Source organism: Ctenocephalides felis, unplaced genomic scaffold (assembly GCF_003426905.1).
Source record: "Ctenocephalides felis isolate EL2017-DRISC unplaced genomic scaffold, ASM342690v1 CF-g0.4_SCAFFOLD_01170, whole genome shotgun sequence".
NCBI lineage: Eukaryota > Metazoa > Arthropoda > Insecta > Siphonaptera > Pulicidae > Ctenocephalides > Ctenocephalides felis.
The window spans coordinates 1090581-1107736 of record NW_020537324.1 but is presented as its reverse complement, the minus strand read 5'-3'; the positions used below and the strand labels follow the sequence as shown (position 1 = coordinate 1107736).

The window sequence follows — 17156 nt, the reverse complement described above, 5'->3', positions numbered from 1 at the left end:
AACACTATTTTCAAGAGTTCAAAAGGAGCTCTAATTAGCTAAGTAAATTATTTTAACTCTGACTTATTTTTAGATTCTCAGTAAGTTGAACTTCATTATATTTAACTTGCTGATCTATTAAATTATTTAGCAACACATTAAATATTATCTTGTATCAATCTTTCTTCCGATCAAGATGAATATTTGTAAAAATTTAATGTTTTATACAAGCGCAGGCAGAACTATGGTCCTTATTGATTATAACATCAATTTATTACCTAAGTTAAAACAAACTGATTATGTCAAATAAAATCATTTCCATTGTCAAATAAGCTTTAATGAATGAAACGTTTTCTCTAGTATATTTTTACATCAACGTGCTCTTACAAAAATACGTAAAATGCATCATTTACATCGACATCAGACAACGTGATTGAGAATAATCTATTCACGTTTATGCATTGCGAATTTATTTTACAAATAACTAAATATTCGAATAGATATCTCAAAATATGATTATATTTTTACATAATTACAGGGCACGTGTCCACGTAATATTCACGAACCAATGATAACAATTATTTTTACCAAAAACGTGATATTATGGAAAACGTGAAAAGTTAACGTGAAGTTGCTTTTTGCGTTATAAGTTCGATGATACAATTTCTATTTTAATTTATTATTTAGATATTACAATAGTCGAGAATCTATAATTGTATCAACGTGGTTTATTAAATGTGTCTCGAAAAATCAATGAAATAATTGAAATATGTCTCGAATCAAGAGTCAATTAGAATAGAAATAATAGTTGATGTAAATAGATAATTTGATTTACATGCATTACATAAAGAAACTACAAAAGTATCTAAGTTCTAATTTTACATTTAAAATAAGGTTTTAATTTACTTATATATACATATGAATGATATTTTTTTAGTAAATTATGGGATTACCTTATGAATCTATGAATACCTAACAATTGCAACTCCTAAATATAACTATCCTCAATAAACAAAAGATATTTCCTTCCAGAACTTAATTTAAATCAAAAATAGCAGACGTTACATATGTAATATGTCTCATAAATATCATTCGTCTAATCTATAAAAATATCTATAATAAAGGTTATATAAAATTATTAATCGCGCAGAAATGCTGTATAAAATACGTTCTATTTAAAGATCATGAAAGGTTTTCTGATCCATTGTAGTATTTTGCATTCACGTTGGGTTCATTCGCAAATTTGTACTCGTATTATTGTAAAATTATGTAAAGTCATTAGGATAAATATTATATAGTGGCGTAATAAGGAGTCAAATATTTTTATAATATTTTTTAACTATGCAAATTTTGCTAAAACTCTTATTTTATCAATTACTGTGATAATGGATATTATGATTTATGAAACATATCCAGATTTTTAAAAAAAAATAGATACGTACGTAGATTATTCTGTTTGCAGAGGTAAAAATGCAAGGTTATCTGAATGCTCTTTTAACAAAACTTTTCAATAAGCTCTTTTTAAATATCTCTTTCGATTGGTAGAATTTTTCTCTACTATGTTTCAATCTATCTATGCTTCTATTCTATCAATTGCCAATTTTAAAAACAATCTTCAACTATGGAGCATATAAGATATTCTAGATGTATTCTTTATATCGAATACCGCACTTGGCCACTTATAAATAATTTCTCGCCATTTTATTACCGGTTTCAATTATTTTCCGCAAACCCACAACGTTTACTTACAATTAGACTTTTTTAATTTAGCCGTAAGACCGCAAAGGCCGCGAATGTTATTTTTTTCTATTTCTTAACTGAAGTAACTTTAACGCGCGAGCTTGTTCCTTTTCTGACATATGTCGTACGTGATCGTGCATAACTTATACGCGAATATAATGGCTTAGAGCCATTTAGCGACATGTACCTGTGTCGACTTTATGGCTTTTATTGTCCAACGCGTAATATTATTAATTGTCATAGAAATGGGTTAATATAGTGGACCTTCGGACGTTCCTGGGATATATTATAATAGTAGATAGATAGCTGAGAAGAGATTACCAATATCTCTACTAGAAATCTTAATTGATTTTGATCTAGTTTTTTTTATTTTCCTATAAAATGTTAGTAAGATACTTCTCCTTATGTAGTATCTTAAAATGGCAATCCAACGGTTGTTCCATCCATATTAACCTTTTTGTAACCATTTATAACCATTTATATTATTTATAAAATTTATCTAATAGGGATGACTATTATTCAATTTGATGCAGAATTACCGGAAAGGGCCATTTTGACTTGGAAATATATTTAAAATCTATATTTCCAAGTGGCACCTAGTACCGGACATTTTAAAATAACCTTCATTGATCACATATGTAGCCACTTCAACACTTTGGAACGTCTGCACATGTGTCTTTGTCGAATATTCTTAGATATTCAAAAAAAAAACCTTTTGGCTGGGCCACACCGATGCTCTCAGCTAGTGCATTCACCTAGGCTTTTCATTCTTTGACTAGGAAATACGGAAAATGAGGGTATGTAGTGACCGTTAGCTCTCTTTTAGATGATAATTATTCATATTAGTTCAATGGTTTTAACACATAGAATAATTATAAAACAGAATTTAGTGAAATCCATTAATAAGCAAAAGATACAATGCACTTCTAATAGGAAAGTTATTGCCAATGTGAGATGAAACCATTTTATTTGGTTATTGACTTTGGAATTTTTTAAATAATTTTTGTTTCTACTTTTCATTTGATTTTGATCTATTACTATACAAATTAAAATTTATCAATTTGCTATGAAATAATTATTATCAGCTGTCTGTCTAAACGCATCGAGATGAAATAAAGTGCATTGATAAGATCGAAGCGAGTTCGCGAGCCTGATCTATGGCATTGTTGGATTAATATGGTTTATGATTACGTATAAAGATATAAAACTGTAATAAAACAACTAATGAGTGACAGGTACACACACACGTCCTGTCGTGAATTCTTTGTTAAGAAACTATAAAATGGTAATTGTTTCATTTGTTGGCATCGAGATTTGATATATATATATATATATATATATATATATATATATATATATATATATTTCTTAATTTATACTACTCTTGGACTTCAGGTTGTCCAAGGCGGATATCATACCTGGATCTTATAATTAAAATCCCATAGCTCTAACTTAAAATATAAATTATAACACAAAATCATTGTCAAAAAATTATAGCAAAACTTATAAATGAAATTAGATAAAGTAAAGTAAAATTATGAAGAGTGCTGCAAATATTTTGTTCCAAAAAATATGTTACCCCAAAATTAGGCGTTCTTTAGCAAATGAATGATCTTAAGAAAATCAAGCCAATTGAAGAAATTCATTAATGTACAAATTGCTCTGGTTATATGCAAGGTTATCTGAATGCTCTATATATATATATATCTATTATATAAAAATAAGTCGGGTTTTCCTTCCTGACGATATAACTCCAGAACGCACGAACCGATTTCGACGATTTTGCATTCGTTGGAAAGGTCTCGGGCTTCGTGAGGTTTATAGCAAAGAAAATTGACGAAAGATTTCAAGAGAAAAGCGGAAACACTTTTTCTTTTTTCACATACAGCGTCATCTCTGATACTTAGCATGTACTTAAAACTAATATTTTTTGTTTGGCTGCTACTTATTTGTTTGACAGCTACTCATTGTTCTCTGCTCATTTAATTTCATGTGACAAACCGGCATTGTAATCACTGTTAAATTGTGCAAAAAATGCAAAAAAATAAGTTATTTGTTTCATAACATTTCAATTGGGAACTATCAAATCAATCACGTGTATTGTGCAATTTTTTATTCAATTTTTAATCACCGAACGAAATGTTACATAAAATGAAACCATCTGGTGGTGAAACGGAGTTTGCCCGGTTTGCTAGTATATATATATATATATATATATATATATATATATATATATATTTCTGTTTATAAAAGCAGAATCGACGTCCATCCTAACAATTTAGCCAGCCAAGTGCACTGGGAAGCCCAGCCTACCTTACCGAAGCAAAAATTGCCTACAGCTTTTAATTTAGTAACTTTAATATTATTTTTCTTCGCTTTACTTTTGTATTATTTTTTTTGTTTTTATTTTATATTAAAAAAATCTAATAGATTCTCTGCTGGAAATATCAATTATAGTCAAAATATAATGTTATCCCTTATTTCTTATTGTTAACAATCTATGCTCGATGTTTTATATAAAGGATTTCAGAATAAATTGAATTAGAAAGAAATCAAAGAAATGGATATTATACATTTATACAAATATTATAAGAGCGATGATCCAATAAATAAATGATACAAAACAAAGCCGATGTGAATATGATAATTTGCATGAATACAAATTATAATCAACGGCTCAACAAAAAATACCATTAATTTATTTATTTTGCTTTTCTGATAATTAAAAAATTCAATCTATATTAAAATTGATCTTTCTAATTCAATATATTTACAGTCCTCATATTCCTTCTAATAATTAAAAAAATCAATCTATAATAAAATTGATCTTTTTAATTCCATATATTTTCAATCTTCATATCAAAACTAGTAGCAGTAATTATTTGATAAGGCAATAAAATTACAAAGAAGAATTAATCAAAGATTGCAATAAAAAACACATGTTTTGTTCTAAAAGTGAAATATAGCATAGTTGTAATTAACTATATTATATTGAAAATAATAATAGTAAGAAACAGTAATTTTGATTGGATTGGATGATTCAACAACTTGTGTATAAAATATTAATGACATCGGCTGTCTAAGTATGAGAATTCCTAGGGAAACGCATTAAAGAAATGTAGAAATAATTAGAAATTAAATCAATGTGAAAAGAAAATTGATTTTTATTTAGAATTATATAGACTAAAAATATCAAAAATGGAATAATCGTTGAAGAAAATGATAATAACTAATAATGCTGCATGTGAATACATATTTGACGTAAAAAAAACTTGGTGTAAATTCTCATTCATTCTAATTGAATATAAGTCCAATGCAAGGCTTATACCTATTTGTAGATGCTTTCAATTAATCACTTGCCTTGCATTCCGCGTAGCCCGCTTTTATGAAAAAACTATTTTTAAAATCACTAATTACAGAAAGCAAACATCATACGTGATTTTGCACAATTTGCAGAATCGCTTAGATCTATATATCCAGCATTTGCAGCAGATTATGTCGGAATGGATGGCATCAGAGGCACGGCATATCCTGTGTGTTCTCTTTGCATACAATGGCTTTGTCGAGATGAGGATAATGAAATGACCTCAACGGGCTAATCACTACCGGTATTAGATGCTCTCATCAATATCGTCTAGTTAACGAATACTACTTTCTGCCAATAATTATATCGTTCTGGTGATCGATTCGTAATTATAAATTCAATAGACAAAGGTCGATAGGAAGAATAGATTGATTGGTGTTTGAAATCTTTGAAAAATTGATTAACAATGTAGTAATGACTTACTAGAGAAAATCTCAAAAGACCGGCTGATGAGTAGCCCAGTAATACAAGTATGACTGTGATCAATTATGGAATATTATATTTCATAAATAATTAATATTATAAAAGATTTTTTTTCACATAAAAGAACAGCTCAACTGAACTTATGAGCTGTTGCATTAAGATTTTTTCTTAATGTTGAGTTCTTAATGCTTTTTAGAAGTAATCTCAATGATTGGTCTATATTTATTACAAATTTATCTAATACTGATTATATAATTCTAATTGATGCAGAAATGCCAGGAAAAGGCTTTTGTCAGATGGAGGAAACGAATGTCACTACTGCTTGATATCAGGCTGGCAGGAGTAGATATGAAACTGTAGTTGCAAGACTAAAGCTTTTAACACTGTGCTAAGGTAAGCCATTCATAAAATTGATATAAAATGACTAAATTTATCTTCAAAATGTTTTTAAAATCTTATTGGACATATGCCTCTATATATAATAATAAATATGCAACTAACAACTAACTAAAAAAATCATTATTGTACAAATTTCTCTGGTCATTTCTGATTATAAAAGCAGAATCGACGTCCATCCTAACGATTTAGCCAGCCAAGGGTATTGAAAAGCCCAGTCCACCATACTGAAGCGAAAATTAACTACAGATTTTAATTTAGTAACTTTAATATCATTTTTCTTTGCTTTATTTTTGTATTATTTTTGATTTTGTTTTTGTTTTATCTTAAATTCCTAATAGATCCTCTACGCTGGGAGTATCCATTAAAATCAAATTATAATATGTGCATTTTCTTAAGAACCCAATTTATAAATTGTCCTAATAGTTCGTTTATATATATATATATAGAATATTATATGTTTTATTTAATATTTTTGTACAAAAACACTGCAAATTTTAATAAATCATACAATTTGGTTCACAAGATTGAAGAATTCGAATAAGATGTTGAATATCTGTTTCTCTTGAAAATATAATTCTTAAATATCTTTCTAACAAGTAAAAATAGCCCTTCCTGGATGGAAGAATAAAATATCATGAGAATTAGAATAGGATAACCATTGGGTTGCCTTCTAATAGAAATATATCAAATTAGAAAAAACAAGCAGAAGTTAGTTGCCTTCTAAAAATTGACGTTGGGAAAAAACATCACGACATCTTATGCCATTTTTGGTTATGATTGCTGCACAAAAAAAAAATAAAAAAAGCTTAGTAGTAAATTTTTATCTATTTTATAATTACACAGTGTATTCTTATAAAAGACTTTTTATCCCGAAAGGTACTAGAAAGGTACAATATGGAATAGATGAAAGCAACATTACAGTAAACTTTGATTATGGTAGGTACAATGAAAGAACGCCATATACAAGTCCTCAAAAATGATTTAAGATTTTAACCCTTTCCACTCGGATGCTAAAATTCATATAAATCTCGGAATTCGCGAGTGGAAAGGATTAATTTGTAGATGTTTGACTTAGAATATATCCCAAATTTCCCAAATCCAGTCTATAGAAAAGTCTTTCATACAACAATTCCAATGATGAGCATGTTAGAATATGATAAATTTTAAAATTAAACCATGTATCATTGTTTCGTAAATCACTTTACCTCGCTACTCCCAAAATATTGTTATTCTATTTCACGGTACTTGGCGCATACACATTCATTAATTGCCCGAGTGAAAGCAGATAAATTAACTTTAATTCATGAAAGTTCGGCTATATGTAACAGAAAAGCAAAAGCAGAGAAAAAAAGTGAAACCGACGTCGATTACGTAATATGTTGAATAAAGGAAAAATTAGTGCAATAGTGCACTAATTGTCAGATGTTTATTAAAATAATGCATTTTTCAACGTTATTACGACAAAGTGGCTCATTCCATTGCATAAGCGATGCGGTGACAATTTCTTTAGAACGTGATTCGCATACATAATAGGTAGGAATTGTAAATAATTAGTTTCGGCTAATTTATCATATTTAATAATTGAGAATTGTTATCTTGACAAAGCACAAGGTTGTACGTATTATGACAAACAATATATTTCAGTAAACCTGACTCTAAATTAGTATAGCATGGCAAAAAATGCAGTTGATTTTTGGGTTACTGATGCATTTTAAAAATACTAAACATCGATTAAAGTCTTCAATAAAAATGATCGCTTGAAAATAATTCAATGTTCATATTAATGATAACATATTTTTTGGCTTACCATGAAAACCAAAAAATATCACTCATTTTAAAATACTTGAATTATTTAAATAATATATTAATTTTCAATATCTCCGAAAATAATTCGTTATTATTACTCAATATTCCCTGAAAAATTTATTATTCAAATATAAAATATTAATGAATGTCTGAATATTTATTATATATTATTTACCTTTATTAAGCCTTAGAGATACTAATATAATTAGATGCATTTCATCTTGAGTATTACGAATGATAATAATTATGTCATAAATAGCTGCTATTAATTTAAGTCGCCACATATTAATAACCGCATTTCTATGAATAACAACAAACACATCATATATATTTAATCTTCAATCAAATGAATATAATTATATATTAATAATTAATAATATTTTAACTTATTTTAAATTTTCTTATGGTAAGTTATAGTAATCGCAAAAAATTAAAAATAATAAAAAACTTTTGCTTTTCATTACGTTTCAAAAGCTTCTGAAAATTTTAGCATACCTTAGAAAGAATGAATGAACGTGTGTGTGTCTGTATGTTCGGATACAATTTTTCGTCCACAATTGTGGGAGCACGCATTTAGCGATTTCCTTGAAAAATTAAAATCAAAGCATTTGATAAAGAACCATTCAATTCGCATTGACGGATGTGCTGATTAGTTTTTGGCAAAGGCAAGTTTTGGAGATACAGAGCAAAAACTGTAAAAAACAGCTGATTTCGAGAGAAAGAAACTAAAATGTTTCAAAACTATTAATGGAGTGTTTGTTTATATATTTTTCATGAAAACATATATAAAGTTCGTGGCCCAAATATAAGCACTTATATTAGGTAAAATTTATAATTTATCATATATTATTTATATTATAAACAATTCATTCGTTGATCAATTTTTGTTGATTTTTTTTTTTCATTCCTCAAATATTTAATTACGTTATGGGCAGTTCCAGTAATTTGTCTTAAAGCCCAATGCCACTCGCCACTAGTTTTAAATTTAAATTGACATCTCATACACAATTAAATCGACAAAAGAAATGCATTTTTTATATCCGAGCAAGATTTGACAGTTTTATTTGAGTTTTTTATAAATGCACATAGTTTAATATATTTTGAAATATAATTTTTTATTAATTCATAAACAAGATTTTGTATAAATAATACATTCATGATATTTAAATATGGTGAGTATGGATATATAATATGGTAATATATGACATATTAGCAAAGCGTTTTGATAATAAATGCGAGACCATATTATTATTTTAATCAAAATTTGCGTTTGCTTTTGATTTTATTTTCATAAATCATTTCGATCTTGCATTTATGAGAAAAAATTATATATTAAATCCCATTGAATGCAATAATATATTATCATAAATTTCAATAATCTTCATTTTTCCGCTTCAGAGGGAAGTTGTATCCGTTCACATCGGCCAGGCGGGGGCGCAGATAGGCAACGCTTGTTGGGAGCTTTATTGCCTGGAGCACGGCATTCAGCCGGACGGACAAATGCCGTCGGACAAAATGAGCGTAGGAGATGACTCTTTCAGTACTTTTTTCAGCGAAACAGGATCCGGAAAACACGTGCCTCGATCGGTAATGCTGGATTTAGAACCAACTGTCCTCGGTAAGATGAAAAAAACTAGCTGTAAGTGGAATTCTGTCTTAAGGCAATTAGGGCATCGTGCCTCAAGGCAAATTGCTAAAACTTTCCATACCGCAATTCAAAATTCGAGTAATTAAAAATAATCAATAATAATAATCAATAAAAGTTGATCAATAATTTGAAACTTTTAATAGAATTTCGAACCATATTAAATCATTCTATCTTAAATCATTTATTTTGAAATATTTTGGGAATTCTGAACTTTTTTTCAAAGCAATCGTACTGCTTTAACTGCATAAAGACGAAATATCAAAGCGCGTAAGCGCCGCGTCGCCGTCTAACGCTTAAACATTGGTACGGAACCCATATGAATGTAAACAAAATTTATACTTATTGTTAACATCTCTATAAAATATCTGATAATTTAATGTGCATATGTCTAATGTTCATTTTTGACCGCCAAATGGCTCATTTTTTTACTTTTTTCTCCATATCTCGAAAGTCGTTGGACCTGCCTTTCCAAAAATTTGAACAGTTCTTCATTCAGTCAATACAAATAAAATGTTTTAATAAATTATTCAAATCGAACGCTCCATTCTCTTAAAAACTGAGTTACCGTTTTTGGCACATTTTGCCCCATATCTTCGGAACGACTAGACCTGACTTCGCCAAAAACTAATAAGCACGTCTCCTTATCAACACGAATCGAATGTTTTTTGAATTATTCAAATCGCTTTATCCGTGTACCCAAAATCGTCGACGAAAATTTGTATCCGAATACACATACACACGCACACACATACACACACATACATCCATTTTTTTCTAAAGTATGCCAAAGTATTCAGAAACCTCGGAAACGTAAAAATATATAAAAATTTTCATTTTCGATTTTTTTGCTATTACTATAACTTACCCTACGGGAAGTTAAATATGAAATTTTGTATTGGATCTAATCTGAAGTGAATTTATGAGCTGATCAAATGTAATTCAATTCCTCCAACTGTAGATGAAGTGCGCACAGGTACCTATAGGCAATTATTTCATCCCGAGCAATTGATATCCGGAAAGGAAGATGCAGCAAATAATTATGCCAGAGGTCATTACACAATTGGTAAAGAACTAATAGATATAACACTTGATAGGATTCGTAAACTAGCTGATCAATGCGGTGGTCTTCAAGGTAAAAATTAGATTCAATTGATATAAGAGAAATAACTATAGCTATATTTTTTTCTAGGTTTTCTAATATTCCATTCCTTTGGAGGAGGCACTGGCTCGGGTTTCACATCTTTAATGATGGAACGCTTGGCCGTTGACTACGGCAAAAAATCTAAAATAGAATTTGCTATTTATCCATGTCCTCAAATATCAACAGCAGTAGTTGAACCATATAACGCGCTTTTAGCTTGTCACTCAACTTTGGAGTTATCAGACTGCGCCTTCATGGTGGACAATGAAGCGATATATGATGTAACAAGAAGATTTTTAGATATAGAACGTCCAACATACTCAAATCTGAATAGATTGCTGGCACAAATTGTGTCGTCCATCACTGCTTCCCTGAGATTCGATGGAGCAGTAAATGTAGATTTTTCAGAATTCCAAACTAATTTAGTTCCATATCCCAGAATCCACTTTCCACTTACAACATACGCTCCAATTGTCTCTGCCGAAAAGGCTTACCACGAATCTTTGACTACAACAGAAATTACAAATGCCTGCTTTGATCCCTCTAATCAATTAGTTAAATGTGATCCCAGGCATGGCAAATATATGGCGTGTTGTCTATTATACAGAGGCGATGTAGTTCCGAAAGATGTAAATGCTTCTATCGCGACTATAAAATCGAAACGAAGTATTCAGTTTGTGGACTGGTGTCCTACGGGGTTTAAAGTTGGATTAAACTATCAACCGCCAACTGTGGTTCCTGGAGGTGATTTGGCAAAAGTTCAGAGAGCTGTGTGCATGCTATCAAATACTACTGCGATTGCAGAAGCATGGGCCAGACTAGACCATAAGTAAGTAATAATAATCATATTTGAAAATTAACTTATAATTGATAATTGACCGAATTGAATCGAACATTTTACTATGTCGTAACATCGAGGTTCAAACGACATCAAATGCCAGCTCATTTTACTGCAAAGCAATTTATTAATATTGTGGCAAATCAAAAACAATTTATTGATTTGTATCTTCTCTAATTTTATTAGGTTTGATCTCATGTTCGCCAAAAGAGCTTTTGTCCATTGGTACGTAGGCGAAGGCATGGAGGAAGGCGAGTTTGCAGACGCGCGTGAGGATTTAGCGAGTCTTGAAAAAGATTACGAAGAAGTCGGACTAGATTCTGGTTACGACGAAGGAGAAGAAGAATATTGAAATGTGGTTTTCTATTGTAGGATTTTGTGAAATGGTTTCTATAAAAGATGAAGCAAATCTCTTCAAATGATTTTCGAGATGTTTACTTGAAAATGAGATTTTGGTATTGAGACTTGTGAAGAGAACATCGTGTTGTCATGCAATGCTAATGCATTAGGCATACACTTAACAAAATAAGTTTTATATATCATTAATAATAATTATATATTTATATATATATATATATATATATGCTTTTATTTATAAGTTTATACTGCAATTATTATAAGTAGCCTATTTTTGTATTGAAGAATATTTTTATAAATAAAATTTTATTATAGAAAATAATAATTCAAATTTAATCATTAGATAATCATTAGAATAATAAGATTTCAATATGCCACATATATTTGATAGCAAAAATTTAAAAACAGATTTTTTTTATCATCTATTCAATAGAGTAATAAGATTTATTGAATTCTCCTCTAAACTAAACACCTATAAGAACAAAGCAACATGGTACAATATTAATTTTGACTTTAATGTATTCCATTCGATGACCTTTTTTGAAGTGGATATCATCAAGAAGAGAAGAGTGTTGAAGATCACTTAAAAATTCACTAACATCCTTACCGAATGTTTTATTGGATAAAAAAATGTATTCCATAGTCAACTGCTCATTGGATGAATTCCTACCATTCTTTTGTTCCTATGACCTCTTTTAAAGTATAGATGTCATCAAGAAGAAGAGTGATAAACATCACTTAAAAATTTACTATCATCCTAAGCGAACAATATTTCATTGGATTGATTTTCTGTCTAAAAGTAGTTTCAAAATATACTCAATGTAAAAAATTATATTCCATAGTCAACTGGTCATTGGATGAATTCCTATCTTTTTTGCTCTTATGTTTCACTTTTATTTATTTTTAATTTAGCATTACAACCTATAAAATCGTCTCAATTACTCTGAATAACCATCTAAGTACTAAGTAAGTACAAAATAGCTAATGGAATTAATTTTTAATCAAAATTGTACAAAGAGTATGAAAAAATAATACCATGAGCATTTCATAGTCAATTGTCTATTGGAGCAATTTCTACAATTTTTTTCTATGTTTCGTTTTTATGTATTTTTAATTGAATATTACAACTTTTAAAATCCTCTGATGAACCAAAGTACTAAGTAAGTACAAGACTGCTAATAACACTAATTTTCAATCAAAATTGTACAAAGAGTATAAAAAAATAATCCCATGAGCATTCCATAGTCAGTTGCCTATTGGAGCAATTCCTACCATTTTTTGTTCCTATGTTTCACTTTTATTTATGTTTATTTTAGCATTACAACCTATAAAATCCTCTCAATTACTCTGAAGAACCATCAGAGTGCTATGTAAGTATAATATTGCTAATAACACTAATTTTTAATCAAAAATGTATAAAGATAAAAAAAATGAGCTCACACAGCGCCATAAAATAAAAACCTTTATAAATTTTGTGCTAATATTCAAAATAGTGTTCTGGTGATTATATATACAGATAAAACCAAAATCAAATACTAAACAAAATTATAATATACACATATCGAAATTGCAATTCATTTTGTTATAATTCCTTTATTCTCGATAAGACAGATCATATAAATCCGAGTTCTAATTGAACTCCAATCAATGTGCAAAGTTCTGCATGTGTAAAGCATAATCTAATCACTATTTTATATCTATCAGGAAGAAGAGTAATGATCTGTACGGTGAAAGTAAAACATAAATCGTACTGTAAGTTATTTATCGCTGAACCTCTGGTTCTATTTCATAATAAAATAAAACCGTCGCCATCTGTTCAGCCGCGCTCGTATTCGGCCGAGCTCATAACTGAACCAGAGAGACGAGTCAAGTCAAGTCACGAGGTTTTTGGGAATCGCGTGCCGCGGTGCATTAGCATCATATTAGAATTCGCTATCCGGGCCTGGATTAATTTTTGACTGCTTTAAATAACCGTGTAGGCGTATATAGAAGTATATAAGCCACTGCTAAATTTTTGCCGCTGTATTTGATATTCAACCTTGCATTTGACGCGGTTCTAATACCACTGCTGTTGGCCAGGAAGAAACAATCTTCTACTGGTTCGACCTTATCAATTAACATACATATTATCACCAGTTATCACTTACGTGTCTTGATCCTACTATTTTAGATGTTTATGCAGTCTTTTTTTGTTAGAGTAAAATACTGACAAGCGATTTGTATGTGAATGATATTGCGTTATTTATCATATGATGCGATTAGAATTTGTTTTCATATTTCACAATTATTTATAACGCTTGGACTTCGAGATATTATTTCACACCAGTAATAAGACAAAAATTAACTCTAATTGTGATTAGATGTATGATGTATTAGAAAAACTGACTTTAATCCCAACTGAATATTAATATTTTCAATAAAATAATAACAACTGGACATAGACCTAAACTGAAAGAAAATATAATAAAACTTAATGGCCAAACAAGCAACCTATTCTTACTAATTTAAGTCATCGATTTTTTTATAACTTCATTTGGTAGTATGCACATTTAATATTGACTTTTAAGTCATACTTATATAAAAATAACTTATAAAATATAAATAATAATATAAAAATAACTTCGTTTTAATGATGCAAAACTATAATTTGATAATGCAATATAATATGAAAAGACTGTATTGGTCTAAACATTGGGCATTTTTTAAAATGCTTGAAGAAGTTATTAGTGTTTTCTACAAAAAGTAATTTTAAAACTGAATATAAAGAATTCCAAAGTCTCAATTCACAAATTCGCCCTATTTTTAATTAAAATCACATGGGGAAAAATGCATCTTTCTAAGTAAAAATAGCCTAACTTTCACAGAATTGTTTCAAATAATTTCATAATAATTTAAGTAATTTTTATATATTTTTCTCATTTCTCTTTTCATCGATCAACTATTATTCCAGCTGAAATTAACATTCTTATTTTATTTTCATCTTATCCATGATTAGTTTTCAAAATATTAATCATATCACAAGCAATTTCATTTCATATGACTCCAGGAGAATATCTTCATGAAAGCATAACTATGGTATAATTTAATTAAGAAAATGTGCTGCAGAAGTAGAGAAAATGAAGTTCATCTTAATAAAAATATCTAATTAAAAGTTACCAGGATAATGGGTAAGATGAAAATAAAATTATTATGATAAATTTAGTTGGAAAATGAGAAGATCTTTAAGTGAAAAAATTGGGAAAACTACTTAAAGTATAATTATTTTACCAATTTATTTAAATGAAATGCAGTGCAGAAATATTAATAGTGACTCTTTGATTCATATTATCAAGATTCATATGATTTTATTAAAATGTACCTTCAAGAAAATAAGTTTCCCAGCAAAGTCTTTAGAAACACACTAAAATTACAAATATTTGTAACTTGAGGTATTCGAAATAGTAGGTTTCCAGAAGAATTCCTTAGCAATTCATAATCAAATTAAAATTATTCATCATTCAGTTATCTTGGCAACAATCCACCTCCCCGCATATGACTCTGTTCAAAAAAATTTGACACAAATTACCGATCAACTCAAGGATGATCATTGACAGAACATTAGAATGGTTGCCAGCTCTCTTATTAAAAAGACAAATATATTTCAATAATAAGTTGTCGTTTAGTGACAAGTGCGTCTATCTGCATTATTATCATATCAGTTTCACAAGATCGCGATAATCAATGACCGCACTCGAAAACCGATTTATCGTTACCTAGTCGCATTTTTAAAACACACATGGAAATATACATACATACATACATACATACATACATACATACATAAATATATACATACATACAGACATATTCTAAATTACATCACTATTAATGCACCATTAAGTACCTTAATTGCAAATAAAATTAGATAAGAACAAAAGCGCTATGAAATGGTGATAAAGAGCATTTCATTATAGAACCCAATTGCACACTAAATATGCATTTATCATGGCATTACCTAGTAAAATCTTTTTTTTAAGAAAATACAAAACAACTTTTTTTTCTTAAAATATATTGTTAACTCTCTCCCATAATATGTTGCACATGTTTTTGCCAGAAAACCTGGTTTGGAGGCGTCCATAATCATGTGAGACTTAAAAAGAGAAGGGGGTTGATACAAAATCACGAAATATTATGGGGGAGGTCTAATAGATAAAATATAGATAAAAAAAATCAAAAATAAATTGCGATTTTTCTAGGTACTAAAAATACTCGTGATGTTGTGTGGGAGAAGAGGTGGAGGTTTATTTAAAATATCACCACGTATCACCAAGGGGTAGGAAATGTCCAAAAATCCATAGATCACGTGATAAATAGACACCTCCTTTGCTAATTTTATGTTTTCTCGATATTTGAAGTAAAGTTGAATAGTTTGACACCAAATTGAACATTGCGTTCCAATAAGTTCAAGTTTCAAGTTTTCTAAAAAAAAGCAGTACCGACTTCAAAATTGTAAAACCATTCAATTTTTATATATTTGCTAAGATTCCAAAATTAATGTTTACACTTTGCTTTAAATGAAATAATTAATGGATTAATAAAGCGAAAAGCTAGAACTTTCAAATATAGCATCTTTTGCAGTGGGTAAACCATCCATGTGATTTGTGTTAGCTGACCCTTTCACATATATTAAATACTTCCCCATTCACAATCAGTTATTTTTTATACTCAAAATTTTCTAAGAAGACTTTTTGTAGATAAACAATTCTCTGTAAGTTTTAGCTCTTAATATTAACTCTAACATAATCCGCACTCCAACCAAAGTTTCTTAGTTCTTCTTCCTAAGTAAATACTTATTTTATAAAATATATCAAATTTTTGTTGTACATTTTTTATTTATAATCAAAATAAGCAAATACAATGTGATTATCAAAATTTTGATTCGCCTATCGCTAAGTTATAAAACAAATCGAATTTTACCCATGTTACTTCCATAGAAACTTAGGTTGGAGTGCGGACTACCTTAAAGATAATATTAAGAGCTAAAACTTTCAGAGATTTTTTTTATCAATTTGGAGGCATTGGAGTAAAAAAATTCGAAAACATCCATATTAAGTACCACCCTAATATAGATGTATTTCTATACATCTACGTCTATATCTTTGTCCTATGTTCAAAAGAAAAAGTATCAATAATCTTGTTAAGCAGATTTCTATCCTCATTGTAGTAGATATATGTCTGTCACCAAACAGATGATTATCAAAACCAAATGCGATTGCAATCATAAAGGATACTTAATTTAATAAATATGTACCCATATCAATTTGTGAGTGTGTCTACACTTCAACAGGCGTCCATACAATCAAAAGAGAGTATTAAAGTTATCAGCCCGGAGTCAAGTCTTCTAATATGTATGTCGACATAGTTATCTTAGTTATCGCCAGCAAAGTCACGCATCGTTTTGTACACACAAATACTAAAGAAT

At 29.2% G+C, this 17156-nt stretch overlaps 1 protein-coding gene across 1 annotated transcript; it reads left to right on the top strand.

Annotated features, from left to right (window-relative positions):
- The first annotated feature begins 1919 nt into the window (after positions 1–1919).
- Positions 1920–11690, top strand: LOC113365707 (tubulin alpha-1C chain-like). The gene is made up of 5 exons (XM_026607228.1): positions 1920–1940; positions 9110–9329; positions 10318–10491; positions 10549–11329; positions 11525–11690. The coding sequence occupies exons 1-5, from the start codon at positions 1920–1922 to the stop codon at positions 11688–11690; spliced, it is 1362 nt and encodes a 453-aa protein (XP_026463013.1).
- The last annotated feature ends 5466 nt before the right edge of the window (positions 11691–17156 follow it).

Bases quoted from the DNA above. Each gene is read 5' to 3' on its own strand.
- LOC113365707 (XM_026607228.1), top strand. From the start codon at position 1,920: ATGGCTTTTATTGTCCAACGC. The intron at 10,492-10,548 runs GTAAAAATTAGA...ATTTTTTTCTAG, and splicing joins TCAATGCGGTGGTCTTCAAG to GTTTTCTAATATTCCATTCC. The intron at 11,330-11,524 runs GTAAGTAATAAT...TAATTTTATTAG, and splicing joins TGGGCCAGACTAGACCATAA to GTTTGATCTCATGTTCGCCA.